This window comes from Muntiacus reevesi, chromosome 21 (assembly GCF_963930625.1).
Source record: "Muntiacus reevesi chromosome 21, mMunRee1.1, whole genome shotgun sequence".
NCBI classification, from domain to species: Eukaryota; Metazoa; Chordata; class Mammalia; order Artiodactyla; family Cervidae; genus Muntiacus; species Muntiacus reevesi.
In genome coordinates, this window is record NC_089269.1 from 32,661,360 (window position 1) to 32,675,588 (window position 14,229).

The following is a 14,229-nucleotide window of genomic DNA, read 5'->3' on the forward strand; positions in this document are numbered from 1 at the left end:
GCAGAAATATAACATACACATAGGGGCAATTGGTTTTAATCAAAGTTGCTAAAAAAAATTCAGTGAACAAAGGAAAATCTTTTGAACTAATGATGTCATAGGAAGAAAAATACTTTTCAGCCTCTATAAGACATTATATATGAAAAAAAATGTAATGAACTGTAGACCTAAAACAAAGAACTGAGACTATAAAAATTCATGGATAGAACAGAAAATTTTAGGGTTCTGAATTAAGAAAAGATTTTTTTAAGTACCACAACAAACTGGCACAAATTAAACAAGGAAATTTTAATAAATCGGACTTCATCAAAATGAAAAGTTTGTTTTTGAAAAATTCATGCAAATTAAAAAGGCACACCACAGTTTGGGAGAATATAATAAAACACGTGTCACAAAAAGGAATTGTATGTAAAATATATACAGAATTTGTACAGCTCAGTAGTAAGACAAATAACGTATCTCAACAGCTTGCAACACCAAAGAAGATAAACAGATTGAAAATAACTATATTAAAAGATGCTCGATGTTAGTGGTATAAATTAGGACTAATGAAAAATTTTTTTTTAATTTTTTTTAAAACATGAATTTTATTTTTAATTTTTTTTATTTTTTTCATTTATTTTTATTAGTTGGAGGCTAATTACTTTACAGTATTGTAGTGGGTTTTGTCATACATTGACATGAATCAGCCATGGAGTTACATATATTCCCCATCCCAATCCCCCCTCCCACCCCCCTCTCCACCCGATTCCTCTGGGTCTTCCCAGTGCACCAGGCCCGAGCACTTGTCTCATGCATCCAGCCTGGGCTGGTGATCTGTTTTAACTAGAGATGCCACTAGAAGAACTAAAGTTAAAAAGTATAGCCCATATCCAAGTGTGAATGTGAACCTAGAATGTGGACGTAGAACTCTCATTCCACTACCACTGAATATGTAAAATATTACATACATGTAAAACTGCTATGGCTGTTCCATATCCCTTGATTTTCCATATATTCACTGGCATATGTAGTGCCTTTGGAAAACTGTTTCTTAAAAATGTGTATCATACAGCCTCACGAATTCCTTGCGGTTCTTGACTGAGAGGAATGAGAGCACATGTCCACACAAAGCCACATCCAATAATATCTGCAGCAGCTGGAACAGGTTAATACATAAATAAGTTGTGTTCTGCCCACACAGTGGGATCCCACTCAGCAATAAAATGGAATGGATTGTACATACGAGTGAAGGTCAAAATAATTAGGCCTATTGCAGGAAAGCAGACTAAAATGAGTACATGGAGTGTAATTTTGATGTATATAAATCTCTGGAAAATACAGAGTAACCATGGTCGCTTGGGAATGAACAGGGAGGGGAGTGAGGGATGAAGAAGGTTTTGGGGGTGATATGCAAGTACTGACTGGTGATAGAGTCATGGGTGTGTACATATGTGAAGTTTGTAAAATTGTACACTGATATACAGTATATTGTACGTCAGTTATATCTTGGTAAAATCAGGTTTGAATAGTTTCTATATGTGGTGGTATTTTCATAATTTAGGGGCATATAGTGGCTAGTCTTAACAGCATTCACTAATTTTGTCTTTTGAAATTTCAAGATTTTTCTAGCCACAGGAATTGGCCAAGAGAATGTTTTGAATTGGCCAAGAATGTTTTATTAATGTATTTAACTTTCAACATTTTCTTCTTAGCAGAATTTCACTTAATTTTCAAAAGTCATTTTTTTTTTTCATCCTTGTTACTTGGCAAGGAATGTCTCAAGCTTTTTTGCCATAGTTGTAGTGATAAATGAAGAGATTGAGCACAAGAAATTAAGGGTATTTCTGAAAATTACTTTGTGGATTAAAATTGTTAGTATTAACAGTCTTGAAACCCTTGTTGTGAAATAGTAAGTACCACAGAAAAATCATGAATTAGTTTTTTATCTTATTTAAAACTTTTGCATTTATTCTTTATCATAGTTGATAGAATTTATTACGCTAAATAAAATCCATGCTTTTAAAAATATTTTCTAAAACTTAGCATTTTTATGTTAGACTTTATGTACTTTCTGATTGCTGTAGTGGATTCATAGTTTTTAAATCAGATAAATATTTGGAATCAGTTTTGTTTCCTTACATCTATTTCTTAAGACTCCTTTTTTGATGCATTTTGAGAGCAGCTGTTTCTATATTAATTGATTATACTGGGCATCAACTGTACACACATACACATGCCTACAAAACTGCAAACTTGAAACTTTTTTCTAATATTTAAATGGTATATATAAGCTTTATTAAAATTTTTATTTCAAGAGCTAACCATAGTAACAACTAGTTGTCTGATTTGTTATCAAGTTTCACTAAGATAGGTGAATTACAATCTTATAAAACATTTTCTTCTTATTTTAAAATGAATTATTTATGATATTTGATTGTTTTTGTTCCATCTGGAGTATTTGGTTTAATCAACCAGAAAGAATTGAATGCTTGTTTTGCTTAGCAAAAAATTGTGAAAGATATACAGATGTTCTTGTCTTTGAGAAACTTAGCAGTTTATCAAAAAATAAAAGCGAACTTGCAAAAGGAACCCTGGAAGGATGATACATTCTTATTTGAAACTGCACCCCACTCCAGTACTCTTGCCTGGAAAATCCCATGGACGGAGGAGCCTGGTAGGCTGCAGTCCATGGGGTTGCTAAGAGTCAGACACGACTGAGCGACTTCACTTTTCACTTTTCACTTTCATGCCTTAGAGAAGGAAATGGCAACCCACTCCAGTGTTCTTGCCTGGAGAATCCCAGGGATGGGGGAGCCTGGTGGGCTGCCGTCTATGGGGTTGCACCGAGTCGGACAGGACTGAAGCGACTTAGCAGTAGCAGTCTGATAATTAGGATTATTACATAACACTTTCAGTTAGTGATTCATTCCTAAGTGAAAAACATTAATTTCAGTTGATGTGGAGTTTGACGAGGTCATTGACTTGGAGGGGCCTGGGAAGACTTCATGGTGGAGGAGGGATTTTTTGCTTAAATGGGTTTATTGAGGGTCAAGTACTTAAATAGTGCCTGGTACGTGATTAAACACTCATTGAATGTTGGCTCTTGTTACTGCTGTTCTCAGCAGCAGCTGGGCTTTGCTGAATGGGAAGGATTATAATAAACAGACATAAATGAGGATATTCTTGGCTGGGTAATGACATGATTTGCTGTGAATATATGGCATTTATGCTGAAATTGTGAACTTAAGCTGGATGCTCTGCTGTTTGTATGCTTGACTCCTTTCTGTTTCCCCGCTGAAACCAACACTCTTCTTTTTTTATAATAGGATGCCAGACTCATTCTTAAACTATATTAGTTAAATTTCTGGTTAATTTTTAAATGAGTATCCCTTTACCAGTAAAAAATTTAATTTCACTTAAGAATTTTTCTTTCTTTTTTTCAATAGGAGCATCGGAATTTGCCTTTTATGCGTGAGCTTCGATATCTTTTTGCACTTCTTGTTGGTACTAAAAGGAAATATGTTGATCCATCAAGAGCAGTTGAGATTCTTAAAGATGCTTTCAAATCAAATGACTCCCAGCAGGTAGCTTTTTTGTGCTTACTTGTTTATTAACTATTTTTATTTTATTTTATTTTATTTTTTCTTCCTTAAGCAAAGTGTTTTTAAAAGATAAATGAGAATAACATTTCTATTATCAAAACAATTCTTATTTTTATAAGAATAAGCTGGAGCCATTTAAAATATAACTATTTGGGAGATTTACTTTTAAATTAAAAAACAGTAATCTTGATAGTATATGATAAATCAAGCTGTAATTTTAATTAAAATTACTAAATGAAAGTAACAGGTAAAATGAAAAATGTTCACAAGTGTGTAATTAAAAATCTTCACCAAGGTGTGATAACCCAATGTCAGTATAGTATACATGCTTTTGATATGCCTGTTTTTGCTGGCAGAAATTCCTCACTCAGAAAAGGTTTCTGAATGATTACACTTTGTTTCTGAATGATACTAACTTTGTCACTGTTTCTTTTATTTGCCAATCTTTATGTAGTGCTGTCTGGTTAATTTTTATCAATTTCTTAGAAAGAATATTGGAAATTTTCCTGTAAAAGTAGAAAATGTCTGCAAACATACCAAAATTTTCACATGTAATTTGAGAAGTTAGAGAAATTAAAGAACGAAAGCAGAAGAGAAGCAAAGAAAGTAGCAGAGGATAAAGCAGCAATGTTGAATAAGATGACAGTGATGTAATGGGCAGAAAATAAAGAGGATACTTGAAATATTAAAAATTCTGCTACATTTGCAGTGTAGTTGTTGTAGTACTTGCATATATATCTGTTATCTGGGTGTGTGGAGAGGGTCTTTGGCAGAGAGTTCTGAAAGATGTCTGATTTTTGCCACTGCCTTCCCTGTGTTATTTAAAAAATGTTTTAAATGGCAAAGATAAATGAACAAAAAAGGTGGTCATATCAGAATTTGCTTATATTTGTTGTTGTTTTCAATTTTTAGCCCCTACCCCCCTGCCAACATTTTCTTCTGAAGAGCATTGGATAACTAGGAAACCTTTTTCTTTCTTGTCAGATATAGCCTTGTAGAGTAAGTAACATTATAGAAAAATATGGCAAGTCGTTTTAAGGCATTATATTAGTTAGGACAACCGTAACAAATGAACACAAACCGAGTGATTTCAAAGCAACAGAGCATGATTCTCCCATAGTTCTAGAAGCCACAAGTTCAAAATAAAGGTGTTGGCCCTGTGAGCTGTACTCTCTCCAGTGGCCCTCAGAGATAGGCCTTCCTTGCCTCCACCGTCTGGTGATTCCTGGTGTTCCTTGGCCTGCGGTTCCAATCTCTTTTGTTGATATGACCTTGCCCCCTGTATGTCTGTGTGCCTGCTCCTCCCCTCCACCCCCCGCCTCTTATGAGGGTGCCCATCACTGGAGTCAGGGCCTGTCTTAATGCAGAATGGTCTCGTCTTAAGATCCATGCTTTCTTTACATCTGTAAAGACTGTTATTCCAAATACAGTCACATTCGGAGGTTCCAAGTGGACATAAATTTTGACAGGCCTCAATTTAACCCACTACAGGTGGTATGGATGTTTATAGCTAGCTTTTTGTGTTAAGTTTCGTTGTCTTCATATGGCTTTGGAGCAATTTATTTATGCTTCCTAGACCTTAGTTTCAACATTTTAAAGGTAAATATCTTGTCCTAGATGCTCTTCAAAAAAACTTCTAGCTGTGGAAATGTGTAACAGTAAGTTTGTTCTATACTTAGGGCTATTTGATGAAAGCAAGTTGCTTACACTTATCTGTCTTTTGGCGGTCATAGTAAGAATTGCTTTATCCTCCCACCCAACCCCGCTCTTCATGCAGGTTCTGTACAAACCTGTTTGCTGTACTCCAGGTCAGATTGTTGAAAGAAGTTTATGGTAGTTGATGAGTACAACTGCCACTGCTTTATTCCTGTTCATCTTTGTCAGGGGAGCTAGAACCAAAGAAAGGGATTGTGGAAGGTGAAGATTATGCTGGTTCTGATTGGAGACTCAGGTTGAACTTCAGAGGTGGTAGACCTTGATAATCAGGGAGTCAGTGATTGATTGGACTCAACCTGTCCAAGTTAACAGATATCTTAGTAAAATTAGATATGGCTTAAAAAGTGGTGTTTAACAGTTGAATTGAGAAAATGAATTGTTTAAAAGCTCATATTCCTCCTAAGAGAGAAGCCAGTAATAAGTCTTTTATAAGGAAGAACTCTGGTAATGTGGGTCCTTTGTTTTATAAAGATTCATTAGAGAACTCTGGGGGGAGGTGATAACTCTTTTTAAAAATCTCATTCATGAGTTTGAGTTTATATATATATCAATTTTTGTACATATATATTTTTCCCTCCTAAAGTGAAACTCGGTCACATAATTATGAATATGATGCTTGTTTTTCTCAAATACTGATTTTATGCTCTGGTTAAGTTATAAATATTTCTTGCATTTGATGTGAAACATTTCATATGATACCTTTGTGAGGTGTCAGTTAATTATACATTAGAAAAGACTAGCTGTAAGTTTTATGTTGCAGTGTTTTCATTAGTAGGCTCAAGTATCAATAAGACCTTTTTTTTTTCCCCCACAGCAAGATGTGAGTGAGTTTACACACAAGTTATTAGATTGGTTAGAAGATGCCTTCCAAATGAAAGCTGAAGAAGAGACGTAAGTTACTGTGAAGTTTAGTTTATGGGGTTTAGGAGATTGATAAATAACACTGTTTTTGGTTTTTTTTTGTTTTTTTTCTTCTCTTATATATTCAGTGTCAACAGAGAGATAGAAATCTGAGATAAGTGTATGGCAACCCAAATGTTATCTGTATTCTTTATAAGCTTTTTGGAATTTGTGGCCACAAATGCTGAGGTTTAAAACAAAAGTGAAGCTTCAACCCTTAAGCTTTCAGTCCAGCTCTAGTGTCCTGGCTCTTAGTTCAATCCAGACTCAAGTTACTGTTGCTAAAGACTGTAGCAGAAACTTTAGATGACATCTTAAATGGAGAAAATCATGGTTTTAATTCTGCCACGATGCCTATCATTAAGGGCCAATTGGTTTTTTATTAGACAACTACTTATAAACTTAATGTTGGAAGAAATCTCTCTAGATTATGGCACTAAATCTACAATATCTGAGGGAAAAGTTCTGTTGTGGGAAACTTAGAATGTATCATTGGAAGCTGCTTCCTTTTTGGAGTGTTTAGAAGTTTATGATGCTAACAGCTGTGGTCTGGTGCTCTTCTTTTCTGTTCATCAAAATTCTTATGTTGAAGTTTTCTTACAAATGTCACTTTGCTGGCCCTCAGTGCTGCATTGAATATAAGCTGTCTTTCTAATAACATATTTTCACGCCACAACGGTTGCTACCATAGATAGCATTTTGGTATGAAATTGGTTAGATTTGTGAAACCTGCCTTCTAGGTAGTTTCTTTGTTTATGTTAGTTTCATTTGGTAAATCTCCCCATCCCGATGCTGGACTGAATCTGCCGCTGATGCTTTCTGAAACCTGAGTTCCAGCTCCAGTAAAGATCATCATCTCTATGATAAGCTGTTTTCTCAACTTTTGAATGTTCTAGGCCTTTAGTATATATTTCTTTCTGCTCCTTCCCCCCCACCTCCCCACCCCGGGTGGGATAGTTCTTTAAGGTGCAGTTACATTTTTCCCCCCATTCTTTTTAAGGCGGTCTTGTCTGAATTCTTAATAGTTTAACCTGCCTCTTAACCCCTACCTTCTACAGGACCAGTTCTGTTTGATGGCCAAATGTCTTCTTTTTCTTGTTGCTTGACTTTGTTTTCAGCCCTATCCCTCTATGCTGTCTTAATGGGTCTGTCATAGTGAGAGTTAGTGAAATATGAGTTAGAAGTATGCCCAAGTAGTTTAATATTCACACAGGCATTGCCCACCTTCACCTCTTTTGTGTTGCAGAATTCCACCAGGGTTCTGCCCTGTCTAACCAACAAACAGCCTGTGTGTGAACTTGATCTACAGTTGTCCACCCTGGCTCCTCTTTAGTAAAATTCATGTTCCTTGTACTTTTCCTTAGAGTTCCAACCCCCAGAATTTATTGAGCATGTTTCCCCAGAGTGTGAATGCTATCTGTATCCCCGTCTATGGAAGCTGAGTCTCTTTGGAGTTCTCTCAGTAATTCTTTGAGTACTTTCCCTGAAGTCCCTAGTTCCTCCTCTGAAATCTGTCTAGACTTTCTGTAATCACCTCATGTAGTAACCTCTGTTCAAGATAGCTCCCTGATTGCTGTCTCTCTCTAGATTGCCACTTGGCTGTTTCCTGAATCCTCGTTATTTCTGGAAGGATCATTCTTTTTTGGTTTTGGAGATCTTTGCTTATTTTACTCATTTTACTTCTAAAAAATTCTTTTGGGTTCTAGTGTCAACTTTTCTGATCTAGTAACTAATGAGTTACCAGAGATCAAATTACCAACATCTGCTGGATCATCGAAAAAGCAAGAGAGTTCCAGAAAAACATCTATTTCTGCTTTATTGTCTATGCCAAAGTCTCTGTGTGGATCACAATAAATTGTGGAAAATTCTTCAAGAGATGGGAATACCAGACCTCCTGACCTGCCTCCTCAGAAATCTGTATGCAGGTTAGGAAGTAACAGTTAAAACTGGACATGGAACAACAGACTGTTTCCAAATCAGGAAAGGAGTACATCAAGGCTGTATGTTGTCAACGTGCTTATTTAACTTATATGCAGAGTACATCATGAGAAATGCTGGGCTGGATGAAGCCCAAGCTGAAATCAAGATTGCCAGGAGAAATATTAATAACCTCAGATATGCAGATGACACCACCCTTATGGCAGAAAGTGAAGAAGAACTAGAGAGCCTCTTGATGAAAGTGAAAAAAGTGAGTGATAAAGTTGGCTTAAAGCTCAACATTCAGAAAACTAAGATCATGGCATCTGGTCCCATCACTTCATGGCAAACAGATGGAGAAACAGTGGAAACAGTGGCAGACTTTATTTTTGGGGGGCTCCAAAATCACTGCAGGTGGTGACTGCAGCTATGAAATAAAAAGACGCTTACTCCTTGGAGGGAAAGTTAGGGCCAACCTAGATAGCATATTAAAAAGCAGAGACATTACTTTGCCAACAAAAGTCCATCTAGTCAAGGTTGTGGTTTTTCCAATAGTCATGTATGGATGTGAGAGTTGGACTCTATAAGAAAGCTGAACACCAAAGAATTGATGCTTTTGAACTGTGGTGTTGGAGAAGACTCTTGAGAGTCCCTTGGACTGCAAGGAGATCCAACCAGTCCATCCTAAAAGAAATTAGTCTTGAATGTTCATTGGAAGGACTGATGCTGAAGCTGAAACTCCAGTACTTTGGTTACCTGATGTGAAGAGCTGACGCATTTGAAAAGACCCTGATGCTGAGAAAGATTGAGGGCAGGAGGAGAAGGGGAGGACAGAGGATGAGATGGTTAGATGACATCACTGACTCAGTGGTCATGAGTTTGAGTAACTCTGGGAGTTGGTGATGGTCAGGGAGGCCTGGCGTGCTGCAGTCCCTGGGATTGCAAAGAGTCGGACACGACTGAGCAACTGAACTGAACTAACCAGTTTTCTCTCTCCTTTTTCTAAAACTGTTTTAAACAAATCTAGAACTTTCCTGTTTCATCTGAAATCACAAGCCTTACTTGAAGTATTTACTTCTCATTTATTTCTCAGTAGTTTTGGTTTTTCTTTACTGTTTATGGAAATAAAACTTTTTAAAGTTAAAAAGATTGGGAAACACTGAGTACTGTATCAGTTGCTCTAATCTTTGAACTCTTTTTGTACCACCCTGATTCCTGAGGCTGAGGGGTCCCTGATACAAGTTTTCTTAGATGATTTCTTTTAGCCTTTGATATTTGTGTCAGTCCAGTTTTTCTTCGTGCAAGAGGTGGATATATCATTTCTATTATAGAAGTCTCGGGTGTTTTAAATTGCTCTTCACTTGTGTTCCTTGCACTTGTGTTGATAGCAACAGTCTGGGTCCCTGAGCTTCAAAGCTTAACCGCGCTGTAACGAGTAAGAGCTCTGAGAGGTTGCAAAGAAGGACAGGGTAAAGGATTTCTGGGTAGTTTGTCAGCCTGACTCCTTAGGGAGGGTCAGTGCATACCTCAGGTCAGTGGAGAGAAGACCACAATTTAGGTACAAAGAATTGAAAAGATCCTTGGAAAGAGAATTCAGAGTTAGCACAACTCTCTTACACAGTTTTTTCTGTCAAAGACATCAACCTGGTATTTCACTGCTCTTTCTGTGGAGTATGTGTGTGAAAATAAGGAGAGAAACCAGGAATGTTGTTTTTCTGTTGGGTTAGCCATAAAGTTCTGTAAGATGGCATGGAAAAACCTGAACAAACTTTTTGACCACCCGAGTACACGGCATGAAAATGGAGGTACTAATCTTCATGTCTAAAGATTCATGGACTTTTATATCAAGAGAGACAGTCTTTGTATTTTTCCTCTCCCCATATCAGATGACAGAGGCTTCATCTTATCCCAGCCTTCTGGGATCACCACATCAGTGAAAAGTATATTGACTCGCAAAGTTACAGCCCAGAAATGGACACACATTACCTCTACTCACATTCTGTTGTGCAAAGCAAAAAGAAAAAAAACCCAGAAAATAAAAAGTATTGAAATGTGAAAAAAATTGAAACTTGCACTGTTGATGGAAATGTAAAATGGTGCAGCTGCTGTGGAAAACATTATGATGGTTCCTTAAAAAAATTAATCATAGAATTATCATTTGATAGAGGGAATCCTTTCACAGTGTATACATACATAAATCATTATGCTGTACACTTCAGATATCTTACAGTTGTTTGTCAATTGCATTTATAAAGACGGAACAGCAAAAATTAAACACGTGATGATCCAGCAATTCCACTGCTGAATTTAAATCCAAAAGCATTTATGACAGAGTCTCAAAGAGATGCTGCACACTCATGTTCATGGCAGCACTCTTCACAATAGACAAATGTTGGAAGAGACTGATTATGTCCATGGATGAATGGAAATGCAGATGTGGTATACATATACAATGGAATATCCTTACGAAGTAGGGAAAGTCTGACGCCTGCTACAACACGGGTGAACCTTGAAACCATGATGCTGAGTGAAATACACCAGTCACAAAAAGACAACCACTGTATTTCACTTACACAATGTGTTTAGAGTTGTCATTTACAGAGAAACGGAAGGTCAGAATGGCGGTTACCACGGCCTGATGGGAGGGAGGAACTTGGGAGTTGTTTAATGGGTTTCTCAAGCTGAAATTAGTTCTAGAGCTTGGTTCCGCAACAGTTGTGAATGTACTTAACATTGCAGAACTGAACACTTAAAGATGGTTAAGATGGTAAACTTTATATTGTGTGTATTTTATCACAGTTCAGATTTTTTTTTTCAAATTTAAATAGAAAGTAGATGGGAAAGTGCTTCTTACTATGTATCTGAAAGTAGAGGGCTGGAAACCTTTTTGTACAACACTAATGACCACCTATACTACCTCAGAGTTGTTGCAAGGCTTAAGTGAAGTATTTCCCTCCACTTGTTCTGTGGTTTAAATGGGGGTGCATGTAACAGTTCAAGGGACAAATAGTATCTTTCTCTCATTTTAAAAAGTAAATCAGTTTTATTAATTTAAGCACAAAATTTATGACGAAGAAGTCTGTGCAGTTGTGGATAAAACATACTTTTATATACCAAGGCCAAGATAAACTTTGTGTTTTTAGATCACAGGGTATAAAACACTAAAGAAAAAGTTAAAAATTGTCCATTTTTACTTGCTTCAAGCAAAAAAAAACCAAGAAAACAAATTTATATGTTAAAGAATTTGGAAAATTCACAGATGACTAACTTTACCAGCAACATGAAACTTTACAAAAGATTGGCGTACCTCTTTAGCTACTTGGTTCAAAACTGGTATTTTGTTATTTCACTGGTAATGGCCAGTGTGCAAGAGTGGTTTTTCCTCTTTCCCATCAAGTCCAAATAAGCATGTATTATATGACTAAAAGTCCATACTCTAAATGATAATGGAATGATCAGTCACTTTGTGAATAAAAACAGGGTTCATATCTTCTTACAGTGAGGTCCCACACAGTTTTTAACCCTTACAGCAGCTTTTTGGGTTTAATATTCTCAGTTGACATGCGAAGAAACAGAATAAATTTAAGTATCTTGGCTCAACACTGAGTAGCAGAGCCAAATACATAGCAACCGCATAAACGTTACTGTCTCGGCTTCTATTATTGTTCTTTTAATCTTTTCTCTGTTACAGTTTTAAAAATTAAAAATTGTAGTCACATTTATAATTTTAATGTGATTTTTAGGGATGAAGACAAGCCAAAGAACCCCATGGTAGAGTTGTTCTATGGAAGATTCCTAGCTGTGGGAGTGCTTGAAGGTATAGTTGCATATTTGCTTCCTTATTACATCTGACATATTATTAATTGTTAGGTCCTTTGTCACAGTACTGACTGTATTTGTGGAATGGTTTTTAATTTGACTTCCTCTGTCTAGTGTCTTCTGTTAACGTTGCTAATGCTAATCATTTATATAGAAAGCAAAGAATTGAGTGCACATAAAGGAAAGTACAGAGTATATTATCACATGCTAATTGACACTCAGTTAATGTTGATCTGATGTTCTTTCCTTGGGAAAGGTTCTGTGATACTGTGAATTGTTAAGCTGGCAGTTGGTGCCTCTAAAAAATAATATTAGAGTTTAATACTGGGGCTTGGTATGATGGTCACTGCTTTTGAGGGCTTCATGTCTATGCAAGTTAAAACCTATACTTAGCAATTTAGCATAGTCAGGGTTTTACAGGGTTCCCATTTAGGGGGTGATTATAAAATTCTTTAGAATATAGTTTTCAAGGAAGAGTTGTACTCTTACCTTTAAAAAAAATCAGTTAAAAGTGATAGTATTCCTATTAGTCAAAATCCAGGCCTAAAGAGTTACTCTTTGGTTTTCTTAACAAGGGCAGGAAACTGATTCATAAAATATACGTCAAGTAATAAAATCACTGAAGTTTCAAAGCATACATTTTTGAAAAACTGTTTTTCCCAAATGGTCCTATGGATCAACTTTTGAAAGTTCACCCAGATTACCCAAAGTATAAAATTTGGGGATTTGATTTTTCTTGAAGATCTTAAGTGATGGATTGCCATGTTTTGTTTGAATATAGTTTTATAGTTTGAGATTTGGAAACAGACAGAGACTAACTCGGGATTTAGATGTGCTAAAGGTTGTACTGGACTGTCAGTACATTTTGTTTGCCTCACATGCTAAATATTCGTTATATAAATAGTGGGATATTTTATGTAGTGAATTGTGTTCCTATTTAGGATGTCCATACTGTCATACTAGTTTTTATTTGAAGTAGAACACTATCTGTAGAAGTTGGGGAGCTCTAATCAGGTTGTGACTGTGCACTGTTGATAATATTACGCTCGTCATGAGCACTTCTACCTTTATTACCTGGATTCTTAGAAGGGATGATTAAATTTCTCCATCAGTGTTGAAGTCTTTGTACTTGGTTTTGGTATGTTGTTTCAATGTTGCTGTGCTATATAAATGTGATTTCAGTACATTTCGAGGTGAACTATGTATTTGCTTTGTTAACAATACATTTTAGAGCACTTTCTTCTCATTTTTACATATATCTTCCTAATGCATTTTTTTAGACTGGTGGCTCTGAGGTAGGGTAGTTCTCAGTTTGTGTACTAAAGTCCCCTGTTGCACAAGTTCAGTCAGCTCTACCAGACTCCTAGGCCCTTGGCCCTCCATTCTGTTCTCGGCCTTTTCCTTTCCTTCCTTGTCCGTCATGACCCTTCTTATACATTGCTAAAGCTCCTTCCCCCTTCCCCTTCCGGCACCCCTCTCTGGCTAGTCTGGCCCTCATGGAATTATCCTCTTCTCTCTGCATGTACTGAGAACCTGAGTGTTGTTAGGAGGCAGTCACTTAAATGGGCTAATGATAGTGGATCATGAAGTCACAGTGACCCTAAGTTTCACTAGTTCCAGTCCGTTAACCCTCCCGGGCACTCATCTTTGTTTGTCTTCATCACTGTCTGCTTTCCCATTTTCTGCAATAGCAATTTCCAGTTTTTCTATGCTTAATATAATTTCTTTGTCTCTTCATTTTCTGAAAAAGTCCTTACCTCGGATTTCATAGATTGACGTTGAAACTTATGAACCCTAACCATGGATCCTGGCTAAGGCCATGGATCTAATTTTGTGCTTATAATTTTTTTTTGTCATAGTTCTGAAAAGTGACTTCCTCAGATTTTTGAGCTTTAAGCTTCCCAACCTGGATCCATTCCTACCTCCACCACATTCTTTTCTTTGTCACTCCAGGTACTACAGGATTTATTTTGTCTAATATCAATGGCTATGTGTGCTAAGAATCTCATCTTTTCATGGTTTCTCTCAGGTCTTTTTCTGTCTTTTATCTTTCTTTTATTTCTGTATCTTTAGCTTCTTCATTTCACTGTGTCGTTCTCATCAATATTTAGACATGATCTGGTATTTCATATCTATAAAATTTAAAAAAATAAAATCCCTTCACATGTTCTTTTTCAGTTAATCTTATTCAGAAGTAATCTACTTTATTTAAAGATAGGATCTTGTTTTTCTCTGCTGTCTCTCTATTTATTTGACCTATCCCATTTTTATTTCTGGCTCCTGACTTCTTCTA

At 36.4% G+C, this 14,229-nt stretch overlaps 1 protein-coding gene across 3 annotated transcripts in view; it reads left to right on the forward strand.

Annotated features, from left to right (window-relative positions):
• The window catches only part of USP25 (ubiquitin specific peptidase 25), a 157,262-nt gene that overhangs the window by 74,233 nt on the left and 68,800 nt on the right, over positions 1-14,229 (forward strand). For all 3 annotated transcript variants that reach the window (XM_065913813.1, XM_065913815.1, XM_065913814.1), the window contains 3 exons: positions 3,429-3,566; positions 6,115-6,191; positions 11,861-11,934. In XM_065913813.1, the coding sequence (XP_065769885.1) occupies positions 3,429-3,566; positions 6,115-6,191; positions 11,861-11,934 (289 nt within the window). The remainder of the gene's footprint in view (positions 1-3,428; positions 3,567-6,114; positions 6,192-11,860; positions 11,935-14,229) is intronic.